At 43.0% G+C, this 13,876-nt stretch overlaps 1 protein-coding gene across 6 annotated transcripts in view; it reads left to right on the forward strand.

The window, feature by feature from the left end:
* The window catches only part of RNGTT (RNA guanylyltransferase and 5'-phosphatase), a 250,509-nt gene that overhangs the window by 215,777 nt on the left and 20,856 nt on the right, over nt 1-13,876 (forward strand). For 2 of the 6 annotated variants that reach the window (XM_027090722.1, XM_027090760.1), the window contains 2 exons: nt 437-560; nt 2,025-4,680. The exons of 1 other annotated variant lie outside the window; for it this stretch is intronic. In XM_027090722.1, the coding sequence (XP_026946523.1) occupies nt 437-560; nt 2,025-2,185 (285 nt within the window). In that variant the 3' untranslated portion in view covers nt 2,186-4,680. Of the gene's footprint in view, nt 1-436; nt 561-2,024; nt 4,681-13,876 lie in introns of those variants that run through there. 3 more of the 6 variants (XM_027090750.1, XM_027090740.1, XM_027090730.1) reach the window with 3 other exon arrangements.

A 13,876-nucleotide genomic window follows, 5' to 3' on the forward strand; every position in this document is an offset into this window, starting at 1 on the left:
CTTAACCAGTAAAGGGGATTTCTTAGATTCCGACATAGGAATTTAGATGGTGTGGTCTTTCTAAAGGTTGTTGAAACCTTCACAGATACTCAGTTTCTGAAAGGCAGAGGGACACAGACAATATCGAAGGCATTGGTCCCTATGGTAACGTATTTGCATTTGGCCCAGAAGTGGCTGGTTTCTCCTTAGCTTCTTTTAATTGCTATATATTGACAACCGTTTTCACGACTATTTATAAGGTGTCAGATTGATGAGCAAGTGTACAAGGGAGTGCGCACCACATCCTTGGGCTTGATTAGATGCTTCGGATGACAAAGAGCTCTGTGTGAAGAGGCACCGAGGTGTTTTTGGCATTTCCCTAATGCGTCTGTCACGTAGTGCAGGCAAGAAGCCTGTAGATGATTTAAATATTTTCCTCAATTCTCTTTTAAAACAGGTGACAAAAGAGCTAAAACAGTATGACAACAAAATTATAGAATGCAAATTCGAGAACAACAGCTGGGTCTTTATGAGACAGAGAACAGACAAAAGTTTCCCTAATGCCTACAACACTGCCATGGGTGAGTGTGACACCCTCCCAGTGGAGGTTACATGAACCACCCCCCCCAAAAAAAACAAAAAAAACCCACAACAACACACAAAAGCTAAAGTGTTAGAACCAAACTGTGCTGCCTTTTGTGGTTCAGCTTTGGGGGCAGAAGGCCGTGTGGACCGCGGAGGGCTCGTGGCAGGTCTGTGCCCCGTGTGGCTCCTGTCCTCCCTCACCTGTGGGCTGCTGCGGGCACCCAGGAGAGGGGTTAAAGGGCAGGAAATCGGGCTGCGGACAGGATGAATTTGTTGAATGACAGCCACAACAAAAGCCATGGTAATTGCAGATCCATTCAAAATGCTGAAGCCATCGTCTGCCAGATGGCAAAAGATGGCATGAGCAGGGGAAATGTAATTTCCAGCTCCTAAGATAGTTTTACAAACAATGAAGAACAAAGTCAATGAAAACCTTAAAAAACATAAAATAAAAAAAAAGAAACGCAAAACCTGCTATGCTGTCCTTCAGGGTGTGCTCTGGGTACAATGTGAGTGCTTTGGGAATTCAGAGTAGTGAGGGTCTTTCATGGGAAACAGCACATATTAATTAGGTCTCTAAGGTGTAAACTACTACTGGCAGCAATTCTGGGTTGCTGTTTTTAGTGGAACTGAAAGAAAAAGACAGATAAAAACCAAGAATAAAGGTTAATAGGATTATGCACTTTGAGTGCTCAGTCAGTGATGATGATGATCGTATGATAAGCTTATGAGATAATATAGAAATTGCCACTTTGAGTTTTGTGGCTTAAAAGTTACTGTTGTACATTCGAAGGTTCTTGTTGGAACTAACGTCTGTGTTCAGACAGGATGCGTTAATTTGGAAAAGAGGAGTAATTAAGCCCGTGTTGTTTTCCTAAAACCAAGTGGGTAAATACAATTTTGATCACATAGGGAAAGGTGCTTTCTTTAATAGTCATTTTGTTGTAATACCTTACTTCAAGCAAGTTACTAAAATAAAGAATAATACGCTCTGCCAGCTACACTGCAGCCTCCCCGTTCGGCGGGCACGGTGGCTGGTGCCGTACACATGCCTCAGTGTGCGCTTCTCTCTGAGAGAGAGAAAGGCTGGAGGACTAGAGCGCGCACTTCCTTTAGAAACTGTGCTTAAATATGGACATAGTGTGACGCCCTGGGCGAGATCAATATCCTATACAAACTGTTTGGAGGGATCAAAAACTGTAGTGAAGACAGGCTTAAACCCAAATACTTAAAGTTTGGGTCTAGAATTAATAGTAAAGAGCAGCCACCAGAAATGCACTCATTTCGGGGGTGGGGGAGGGAGGAGCACAGTTGAAGCCACAGCACGTCGCCCACGTTGGGAAGATGGAAAGTTTTAGCATGTTGGGACGGAAACGTCTCCCCGTGTCCTCATCTCCCTGGGGCGAGTCAGCCGCCTCCATGAACCCTCACACGAGACTCACGTCTCCCTTTGTCCACAGCCGTGTGCAACAGCATCTCAAACCCTGTCACCAAGGAGATGCTGTTTGAGTTCATCAGCAGATGTGCGGCAGCTTCTCAAGGACAGAAGCGAAAGCATCATCATCTGGACCCGGACACGGAGTTCATGCCTCCACCACCTCCCAAAAGACGTTTGATTTAAAGACCTGCCTCTGACTTCAGGATTGAGAGGAAAGATGAGTGAGGAAAAGTGCTGTTGCCCCATTTTCTTTGCGACCAGAGAAATTCAAAACAGAGTGTGGCTTGATGTTGATACACATTTGACTTTAAAAAAAAGAAGAAGAAAGTATTGTAGCCAGCCTGTAAATACTTGATGCATTTGTTTCCTCAGTGCTACAGTACATCATGGACTTAAACATTTTGTTTATAGCTGGTAAACTCAGCCTTACCTTGTGGAATCTGAAGACTGAAATATCCAAAGGTTTAAATGAGATCGAAATCAGTGAAAAAGAGGCCTTGTTTATATACGGATAACTTCCACTTTAATTTATAAAGTTAGCAATCTAGAACTGTGAGCGCCTAGAACACTGTATTTTTTAGAAGTTGTATTTCAACTATGATAGATTTTCCTTTTAAAACATTTAGACAATGGCATTAAATATTCTTGCTATTATTTATCATGGATTTCCTACATTTCTGAAATTCTTGTATTCAAAACCAAATGACAAAGTTGTTAAATATTGTGCTATATTAAAGGACTTGGTCTGGCTTATATCATTTTAAGAAGTTGTTTTGGAAATGGAAAAGTAAGAAAGTAAAGCTCCAATTTTGTTAATTTCATCCTTTCTAAAGGAGGTATATTGAATCTTTTCATCGTCTCTTTCTGTTGTTTGAACTGCAGTATCAGCTATCCAATGTATCCACTCTGGCAGTGGTCCCGAGTTACTTCATAGAACTTAGAGACACACCACCCGGTCCTGTGTGTGTTGTTCTCCTGGGAGACTTTTGTTCTCTTTCTTTTTTTTGGTTTTAACACCAGGGCTACTTCTGCTGTACCTCAGTGGTAGCACATTGTAAATTACGTTAAAACACACAACTCACTGTGATGATGGGAGTGATATCAGATACAGACAGTGTTGTATTTGTTCCCTTGCACCAAACAGCAAAGGAAATGCCAGCTGACTCCTTTAATTAGAAGGTAATGTCAGTGGAAGAGAATGCTGTCACTAGAAAATGCTCTCCCACTGCTTGATAAATGCAGAGGCAAAGACTAGACATCTGTAGGAACTAAACATCAAGGAAGCCAAGACATTTATTTTCAAAGCCAGAATTCTCTCATCTTCTATTCTGGGAATGCTATTTCAGTTGTACATCTGAATTTAAAAAAACAAAAAACAAAAAACACATTTACTGATAGATAATGGATTTAAAGAGTGGCTAATTGGTCACATGCCATTGTTGGGAAACTGTGTTCTGATTGGTTTGTGAAGGAACTCTTGAAAATTAGCCTACTAGAAGCTAATGTATTTATTTTTAGAGGTACAGGTTTTAAGTATGTGTATTTAAACAAATTTTCATGATCTGAATTTTATATATGTATATGCATATATATGTGAATATATGCAGCAGTGTATATTCTTCTGCTAATACAGTGAGAAACCCAAACAGGTCACGTAGTAGATTGAATATCTGATAGGATTTCTATATCAAATAGCACAGATGAACCAAACATGTATTTATATTCACCCGAGTTTTAATGTTTTTAAACAAAGTTTCTTCCTGCAGTGCTTTTCTATATGAAATACTAGAGTCATGCTTGGGCTTCTTCCTTTATTGTTCCCAAGTTACGTAATGTATAGTGAATTTATTCAAAATGCCATTTTAGTGTTTCTTTCCTAGAGTACTTTTGTGCGTTTGAGCACAACAGGGATTAAAACATCTGACTGCCGCACTAACTATTGAAAAATGGAAATTGGTCAAGGTTTCGTGGTATCTTGTACAAAGCAGATCTAAAAAAAACGCCTATGCAACTCCAAATAGTCCGACGCCTGCTCCACCAGGATTGGTGGCTCTTTTCACAAGGTGCATTGCTTTCTTCCAAATCCGTGTAAACGCAGAAGGCTCTTGCAGATGTAAGAGCAAGCTTTTGTCAGCAGTCTTTAATGGAGTTAAAATGTTTATGGTAATTGTAACCTTTTAAATGAGTTACGTGAAAAGAGCATCTCATTTTTAATACACCCAGATATTTTCTCCTTGCCTTTGTGCATTTTCCAGGACTTCATTTTCTTAATTTATCTTTTCCTTTCAATTGTAGTGAAATATAATAAGTAGATCCCATTTAGCCCCTGAACACATTACCATCTGCAGTGTCATAAAAAGTCATCTGGGAAGTCGGGGTGGGGGGTGGGGGTGGAAGTCTGGAGTCAGGATTTGGGACGTCATGAAAGAAACACTTTCTTTCTCAGCCCACTTCATAATAACTGTTTTCTGACACTGAAGTTTTGTAGATGAGGATAAGAAAACTTTACTTTCCTGAGCTACGACATATAACTTTGCTTTCTGTTTGGAAAAGATGTGGAAGACTCGGCTGCCTGGCTGGTTACATTTGCTTTCCATGAAATGCTCAGAAAATGTCAGGACATTCCTTCTCTTAATTGTGTGTCAGTGCAGTATTGTAATAAAACTACTGATTTAAAATAATAGAAAGTGTATCTACTTTGTTTTCCTGGTGATGCCTCTGTGTCCCTTTATATAAGCAATGCACTCGTGTCCCTTTTATTGCTGGCATCAGATCCTGCTGCTGTCCACCACACCCATCAAAATCCACCTGGTTTTGTTGCGTTCTAGAGATTAGCATGAAGACTTGGAAAATCTTCTGTTTTCCTTCCTGAGAAACCGAGAAACTTGGAAGTTAAGAATCAAATACTTCCAGATGGAGAAAACTAATGTGGTAGAGAAAACCCCGGGGCTCAACCCAAAGACCAAGTCTAGGCTCTGCCTCTCGTTGCTTCTCTGTCCTCTCTAGAACTTGTTTCTCCCCGCCCCCATCTATAAGATGCCAAGATTGGATCAGATGATCAAAAAGAAGCTTTTCAGGTCTGACATGATTCTTGTGTAAAAACCAGTGCTTTGTAAACATCCTGTATTCACAATAATAGCAATATGACCATTCTGGAATAGTCTCCAAGCCCAAAGATGCCCTAAAGACAGCCACTCTGTGCAGGGAGGTACCGTCATCAGCCTCATTTGTAGCTGAGGAAGCTCGACCCAAGGTAACATAGCTAGTTGTGAGCTGAGACCCAAACACAGGTCTTTCTACTCCAGGTCCTAATTTACTGTGCAGTCAGTACTCCCTGAAAGGCTCTGGTACAGCCTCTGTGAGGAGGGCTGCTTCTGTGCCAGGGTCCCAAAGTATTGAAGCTGTTTCTTTGGTGCTAACAGGTAATAGGCTCCAAGCACCTCTCTCCAAAATAAGATGAAGTTGGGAGCAGGAAAGTAAACACATTTTTAGGACCTTATTTAACAATATTTAAATGTGAGTGACGCAGAGGCCGTGAAAAGAAGTTTAACAATTCTCATAAAGATGCTAAATTCCAAAGATGCAGTTAGCAAGACATAAGTGGTTAAATCACACACTGGGCCAGCATTTCCTGATTGTCACATAGTTTGCTGTCAACTCTGATGCTTTGGCAGTTTATCGTCAGCCTTGGTCAATTCCAGATGTGTCCATCCCCTCCCTGGACTCAGCTGTTAGGCGACCTCCCAAGCTTCTAAGAAGATTTCACATTTCACAAAAATCAGTGCACAGATCTGGGGTAGCCAACTGTTTTGCCATGAAAGGTCATTTACAAAAAACTGGGTTGCCATCGTTTCATAAAATAAAGGGAATCTTAATACCTGAAAAGGAAGTAAGGCATAATTTAGAAGAAAAGACATGCATTTACGCAGACCAAATTTTGTTTTATGAAAGTCTCACTACACCATCCTTTGCTTCTACATTTAACCCCAAACTGGTGAAAACTTTTTCATAGGCCAGTGTTGGGAATCACTGCATAGGTGAAATTCCAGATCGGGGCTTGTAAGTGGGGAGAGGGCATGAAAACCCCAGGGAAGAAGCAGCCCCTGGTTCCATAGCTGAAGGTCGTTTTCATAGTAACTATTGTCCAGCTACCTCACAATGGTTGATTACATTGTGCTCTTGTGATCGAAGATATATAGGTGAACAATGAAATTATCTGAATGTTTAAAAAGACACCAATAGAATGAAACCCTCACTTCTTTGAGGTACAAAAATAAGCATAACCGAATATAACACAAAAAAACAGAATTTGGCTTTGACAGCAAGTCACATCAACAAGAGTCACCAGTTTTCACAATTTCGAAGTCGGCACGTGGTCTGTTTTCCCTTTATTTATTTATTTTGTTTGTTTGTTTGTTTGTTTTGTGGTACACGGGCCTCTCACCGTTGTGGCCACTCCCGTTGCGGAGCACAGGCTCCTGACGCGCAGGCTCAGCGGCCATGGCTCAGGGGCCCAGTCGCTCCGCGGCATGTGGGATCTTCCCGGACCGGGGCACGAACCCGTGTCCCCTGCATCGGCAGGTGGACTCTCAACCACTGTGCCACTAGGGAAGCCCTATTTTCCCTTTAGATTCCCACCACCGGAATGATCTTTCAAAATTGCGAAGCTGCTCTTGCTTTCCTCTCCAGTCAGAGCTCCCTGGCCCATGACATCAGAGGCCCTGTGTGACCTGGTCTCCACCTGTATATCCAGGTTTGGGTCTCACCGCAGCGTGACTCCTGGCTGTCCCAAATCTCCATGCTCTCTGCACTCAGGAACCTTTGGTGCTTCTACTGCTTCTGTCAGAAAGCTCCAAGCTCCCTTACCCCCAGGATCAGGGAGGCCTTCCCGCCACAGGTAGCCTCCTGGCTGTCACGCTGTGTTGTGATGGTCTCCCCTGGGCTCCGTGAGCGGAGGGACTCTGTCATACACAGCACAGGGCTCGGCAACAGTGGGCACCCGGCAGTAATTAGGGCGGGAGGTTCACGTGCCTTTTGTACTTGCTATTGAGACTCAGTCAAGATGTGGGAACTATACTCGATATTTTCTTTTTTTGTTTTCTTTTGGCCTCATGCAAGATCTTAGTTCCCTGACCAGGGCTCGAACCCATGCCCCCTGCAGTGGAAGCATGGAATCTTAACCACTGGACTGTCAGGGAAGTCCCTAGACTCAATATTTTGTAATAACCTATAAGGGAAAAGAATCTAAAAAAGTATATATATACGTACAATGTTGTGTTAGTTTCAGGTGTACAGCACAGTGATTCAGTTATAAATATATCACTGTGCTGTACACCTGAAACTAACACAACATTGTAAACCAACTGTACTTCAATTAAAAAAAAAAAAAGATGTGTTTGCTCTTGTCTCCCTCAGTTTAGCTATATAGGAACAGAAATTTTTTTTGTCCCTCTAGCCTTCTCATCATGAAGCACTGATAACATCTCTCGTTTCTTGAGAATTTCTTCACAGCCCATCTCTGATGCATCTTGTATTTAATCCTGATTAGAAGTGTCTTGTCTGTTCTTGCCTTTTGCACTGAAAATGAGTGCTTCTGAGGGAAACTTCTCCGCTGGAAGAATCTTAAGAAAGTGCCCTGGTCTCCTTGCTGTTATATACTCGGAGGGAGGTGTGAGGGAAGCAGTGTTTTCCATCACATCTTACTTTTCAGGGCAGTTTCACGGAGCTGAAACTAGAAGGCTGCTTCTCCCCACCCACCTGCTCCGCCCGACTTCTGATGTTTCCAAAGAGAAGTCTTTTGTTAGCAGCGGAGGCTTTTCAGTTAGTTTTAAAAATAAATAGCAGTCCGTGATCCCTTAGCGTGAATTGGTGCTTCTAGCCTTGTCTTTTAGAGTGGGAAAGGCAAGTGAAAGATACTCTTCTCGTTGCTACTATCGAATGCTATCTTCCAAGATCTAAAGGAATAAGAAACTTTACTGTTTCTGTAGAAGTTCTGCTTCCCCTCCGAAGGCCATCAGGGGAGCCTTGTATAGCTTTCATCTACAGCATAAACACACACTGGAGGTGAGAGCCACAGAGACCCCAACCGAACAGCACCACAACCAAAACTTTCATATAATCAATTTTCTTGAAAATTCTGCATGTGGGTAGAAACCAGACACCTGGACACATCACATACAGTTGGGATGATGCAGGAGGTGGAACGTGGTCTAGGCCTTGGTGGATGGGTGGGATGAATGGGGAGGGGCAGGTGTGGACAGAGAACGTGGGGAGAGGATGCTTTCCGGGGCTGTGTCTAGAGCTTGTGTGCAGGGCAGTGGTAGGAAATATGGCTGTCCTCAGCCCACCCTAAGCTCACCAACCACCTACCCACCGCTGGCCCCTTGATCTCCTTCCAGCTGTTGACCCATTTCTCTCTGTTCCCCTTTCCTTCGGAATTCCTAGAAGGAGGTGATCGCACTCACTTGCTCCTTTTTTCCTCATCTCTCTTGAACCCACTGCCAACAGGCTCTCGTCCCTGCTGAGACTGCTCGTCACCACCACCAGTGCCTCTACAGGTCACATCCACTCTCTGAATTGACCCATCAGCACCATCAGTGTTTCAGTTTCTGTTTTATTTTGTTACCTTTTTTTTTGGCCACGCCAGTGCGTTATGCGGGATCTTAGTTCCCTGCCCAAGGATGGAACCCACACCCCCTGCAGTGGAAGCGCGGAGCCTTAACCACTGGACTGCCAGGGAAGTCCCTGTCACTTCTTTTTAATGGGAAATTTCCTACATATACACAAATAAGGAAAATGGTAAAATGAGCTCCCCATCTTCCCAGATTCAGCAATGATCAATGTGGCAGTTCCTGTTTATTTTATATACCAACTAGCCCCCCACCCTCCGTTACACACATGCGTGTACACACACAACACACACACACGATTATTTTTAAACAAATCACAAACGACTCCCTCCTTGTTGAACCCTTTCTGTTCTTGGTTTCCAGGCCACCATAGTTTCTTGGCTTTCTTTCCTTCCACCCACAGTTCTCTCTTGCTGAGCTCTCTTTATCTTCTCAACCTTTGCATGTGGTAGTGACCCAGGCTCAGTCCACTGGCCTCTGTGGACACTCTAAGAGATCTCTCCTACTCTCTGAACACTAATACCATCTATACACAATTTCCAAACCTATTTCTAGCCTGGATCTCTCTCGTGAATTCTAGACTCAACTATTCAACTGACAACTTGACATCTTCACTTGGATACCTGATGGTCACCTGAAGCTTAATACACCCCAGACTGGACTTTCCTCCTCCTGTAGACTTCCTTCTCTTCCCACAGTCTTCTCAGAGAGCTCAGTTCATGGCAGTTGTGCTTTTCCAGTTGCTTGAGAATCATCCTTGATTCTTTTCTTCCTCTGACACTTCACATCCAATCAATCCACCAGCAGATGCCAGCGGCACTACCTTCAAACCGTAACCAGAATTTAACAACTTCTTACCCTCTTCAAACCGCTCGTCTCATCTCTTGCCTGGATTATTGCAACAGCCTCCTAACTGGTCTCCCAGTTTTCACTCTCCCTCATCACCTTCTCAATCCAGTCTCTCCACAGCTGTCTGTAGTATTTTTTAGAACATGTCACTCAACTACTCAAAACCTTCCAGGGCCTTCCACCTCATTCAGGATTAAATCCTAAATGCACATTGTCATCCATCCAGGACTACATAACCTGGCCTCCAGCCGACTCTCTCTCATCTCTTCCTTCTTGTTCACTCTGCTCATCGATTCTGGCCCCTTTGCAGTTTCTCCAACTTGCCAAGCGTGCTCTGACTTGAAGGACTTGGAAATTTCTTTTCCCTTTCTTTTCCCTTTTACCTGAAATGCCCTTCCCCGCGATATCCATAAGTCTCACCCTCATTTCATTCGAGTCTCTAGACAAATGCCACCTCATCAAAAAGGACTTCCTGACCATCCCATCTAATATGCCACTCCCATCACCGTCTACCTTCTTACCCGAATTTATTTTTCTACAAGCGTTATGATCTAACATGTATGTTTGCCTGTTGTCTGACTCTCTTTAGAATGTTAATTCCATGGGAACTGAGAATTTGATTTCATTCATTGCAGTATCTCCAGTACCTAGGCCAGTCTGGCACAAAGTGTAGGAGCTCAGTAAATATTTCTAGAATCTATAAATGAACTTGGGTTACACAGATAGGCTGGGGACAGATTATGAAGGGATTTGAATGTCTGGCTAAGAAGTTAAGCTAAATTTGGTCAATAAAGAGCTATTGAAAGCTTTTTTTTTTTTTTTTTTTTTTTTTTTGCTGCACTGCCCAGCTTGCAAGACCTTAGTTCCCTGACCAGGAATTGAACCCGGGCCCTGGGCAGTGAGAGCATGGAGTCCTAACCACTGGACCGCCAGGGAATTCCCTATTGAAAGCTTTTAAACAAGGGAGTTTTTGGGTGCAATAAACTGGTAATAATCTGTCGAAGGTGGCCAGTTGGGAGGCTATTGTAATAATCCAGGTGAGAGGTAAAGAACCCAGGATAGGGTGGCATCTACCAAAATCGAGGCGATTGGATGTGACAGGCATTCAGGAGGGAGAATCATCAAGATTCGGCAATCAGTTGAGAAACCAAGTTTACCTTCAAGGGTTTGAGCCGAGGTGGGGTGACGGTGGTGCCCTTAACAAAGCAGAGAAGTGGCAAGGAAGAGCTGATTTGGGGTTGGGATGAAGAAGGGGCCTCTGGGCGTGATGAGCGAGAGGTGCTGTCGGGAGATTCAGATGGAATTGTCCAAAGAGAGGGCAGAAATTTAGAACTGGAGCTTGGACAGTCATACCACTAGCAGGATTTTAAATTCGTCCACACAATAGTGATGGTGAAAACAGTGTGTGTAGAAGGTTTGGAGTACAAGAGGGTCAGAAACCCCATTGATAGTGGGTAGGAGAGGGAAAAAAAAAAAAAAAAAACTAAGAAAGGCATCAAGAAGTAAGAAGAGGCTCAAGACGGTACAGCCCACAGTCGATAAGAGAGAAATGTTTCTTTTTTTCCTTTGCCAAAAATAGTTTTATTGAGCATTCAAAGATGAAAAATGCTGAAAGCCAATGTAGTAGCCTTGACTTTTTAATGTCATTACAAATACTGCTTCTTTGAAACCTGGCGCTCATCCGTTTAGCCCCATCTATGAGTTTTTTTGGTTTTTTTCCGAGAGACTTCAGGGCTTTACACTCAAGTCTCCTTAACAAGTCACACAAAACCTCCTGGTCCTGGCCCGAGAGAGAGAAAAGTCTCTTGCTAGAGAGGGCAGGAAATAGTTCTGGTTGCTCCAGAGAGGAGTCAAGGGCTGAGGAAAGGGCCTTGAATTGGGTTTCTAGGTGACCTTCAGAAAGATGATGCTGGTGGCTGAGGTGAAGGGAAAGACAAGAAAAAATAGTAGGAAGTGGAGGCGTTGGGGTTAGGGGCTTCATCTGTGTCAACAGGTGAATTTACTATTCCCAAGAGTAGTGGTTACGCAGGGCGCATTCACTTTGTGATGCTACGTCTAGTGGACGCGAGCGTCTGTTGTACGTGAAGGCAGAGGCTTAGCGCCACCCGCTAAAGCCCTCACCGGCCTCCCAGGAGGCCCCTTCTGATCAGCCATAGCGGCCGTGTGCACAGCAGCTCCACGAGCTCTCTGTCCAGGCTGGGCGGAGTCATGCTGCACAGCTGGCTTCACCCAGTTTCCACGGTGGAGCATCTGTACATCATGGTCCTTGATGTTGGTCATTGCGCTTTTGCCTGCAGGAGCCCAGAGGCAGCTCTCAGCTGGAGGCCACAGTCTATGCCCCACCTGGCCACCATGCGGGCCGGGACAGCAGGGTGTCTTGAAACAGTGACTGGGAAGCTCTCACCCATGGCTGATGAACTATTGTCATGGTCTTCATTTTAGGTATAAGGAGACTGTTTTAAAAATACACCTGCATTCTCCACATTAGGGCTTCCCATTATTTGGAAATAGTTGACATAAAAATAATCCGATTGGATTCAAAGTCCATTTGTTTTATCATAAGAAACATCAGCAAGAAATTACATTTGTACGTAGAAATGAAAAAGAGAAGAGACTGTTGGTTCTTTAAATATAATTTCAGCTGTTGACATTCTGAAAGGTTCCCAAAGAATGGTTTTAATTTTTTATTTCTAACATGTGCAGTTTCTCATTGATAGTGACTACCAAGAATTTGAAGAGATTATCATTAAAAAGTCTTCAAAAAGACACATGCACCCCACTGTTCATTACAGCACTATTTACAATAGCCAGGTCATGGAAGCAGCTAAATGCCCATCGACAGATGAATGGATAAAGAAGATGTGGTACATGTATACAATGGAATATTACTCAGCCGTAAAAAGGAACGAAATTGGGTCATTTGTAGAGACATGGATGGACCTAGAGACCTGTCATACAGAGTGAAGTAAGTCAGAAAGAGGAAAACAAATATCATATATTAATGTATATATGTGGAATCTAGAAAAATGGTACAGATGAACTGGTTTTCAGGGCAGAAGTAGAGACACAGATGTAGAGAACAAACGTATGGACACCAAGGGGGGAAAGCGGCGGGGGGCTAGTGGTGGTGGTGGGATGAATTGGGAGGTTGGGATTGACATATATACACTAATATGTATAAAATGGATAACTAATAAGAACCTACTGTATAAAAAAATAAAATTCAAAAATATTTTTTTAAATATAAAATAAGTAAGCTTACTATTAATAAATGTTAAGAAAGCTACAAAGTACACTACAAAGATAAAAATATAGAAAACTGGGCTTCCCTGGTGGCACAGTGGTTGAGAGTCTGCCTGCCGATGCAGGGGACACGGGTTCGTGCCCCGGTCCGGGAAGATCCCACATGCCGCAGAGCGGCTGGGCCCGTGAGCCATGGCCGCTGAGCCTGCGCGTCCGGAGCCTGTGCTCCGCAACGGGAGAGGCCACAACAGTGAGAGGCCCGCGTACCAAAAAAAAAAAAAAAAATATATATATATAGATAGATAGATAGATAACTAATAAGAACCTGCTGTATAAAAAATAAATTAATTTTAAAAATCTAAATAAATAAATAAAAGGTCTTGATTAGGATTCAAGGACAGCATTTGAAGCATTTAAACTGATATTTAAAAAGTCATGTCCATAGAAGAAAGCTCAAATTTCTTGTTTAACATTTTGAAAAGATTTTATTTTGAAGTTTCATACAAAGCTATATCTTCCCTGGGACTTTGTATTTTACTTTTTTTTAGATCAAAATTTCATAATATTAAAAAATATAGTGGACTTTTCCCCCCCAAGGCCCATAAAGATACCCTAAATCTCTAGTTTACCCCAGGGTACCCTTCAAAGAGTGTCATGTTTTGAGTTTGCCATGATGAGAAAAGGGCTGGGGAGTGTTGTTCTGATGACCCAGTGTTGGAGATTGGCAAGGTGAAAACAGAAGAAGTTTGAAAATGTGAGGGATTTTACTCCTGACTGGGTAGGAAATCAAAAAACAAAGTCAGGAGGGGATGATGACCTGGGGAATGAGAAAGAGTAAGGAGACCAGATCCCAGGATCAAGCAGACCTGGCTCCAAAAAGCTAAGAAAGAAGGGAACTGAGAATGACGGCACCGTTTTCCATCTCTCTTACTCCTGTATTTCCTTTGCTGCCTCATCGCAGTATCAGGACTTTTTTTTGTTAAAAAATGACAGAAAGACAAACTTGCCTACTCTAGATAACTGAATAGTGCAGAAGGCAGGCATGACTTCAGGAATGGCTTGATCTAGGAGCTTTCCCATCGCTCAACTCCTAGCATCACTGGGCTTCATATGGTAGCCCATGGTTTCTCCAGAATCACATCGCAGTCCACAT

This window comes from Aethalodelphis obliquidens, unplaced genomic scaffold (genome assembly GCF_003676395.1).
Source record: "Aethalodelphis obliquidens isolate GAN/ISIS:26980383/991018 unplaced genomic scaffold, ASM367639v1 scaffold3, whole genome shotgun sequence".
NCBI lineage: Eukaryota > Metazoa > Chordata > Mammalia > Artiodactyla > Delphinidae > Aethalodelphis > Aethalodelphis obliquidens.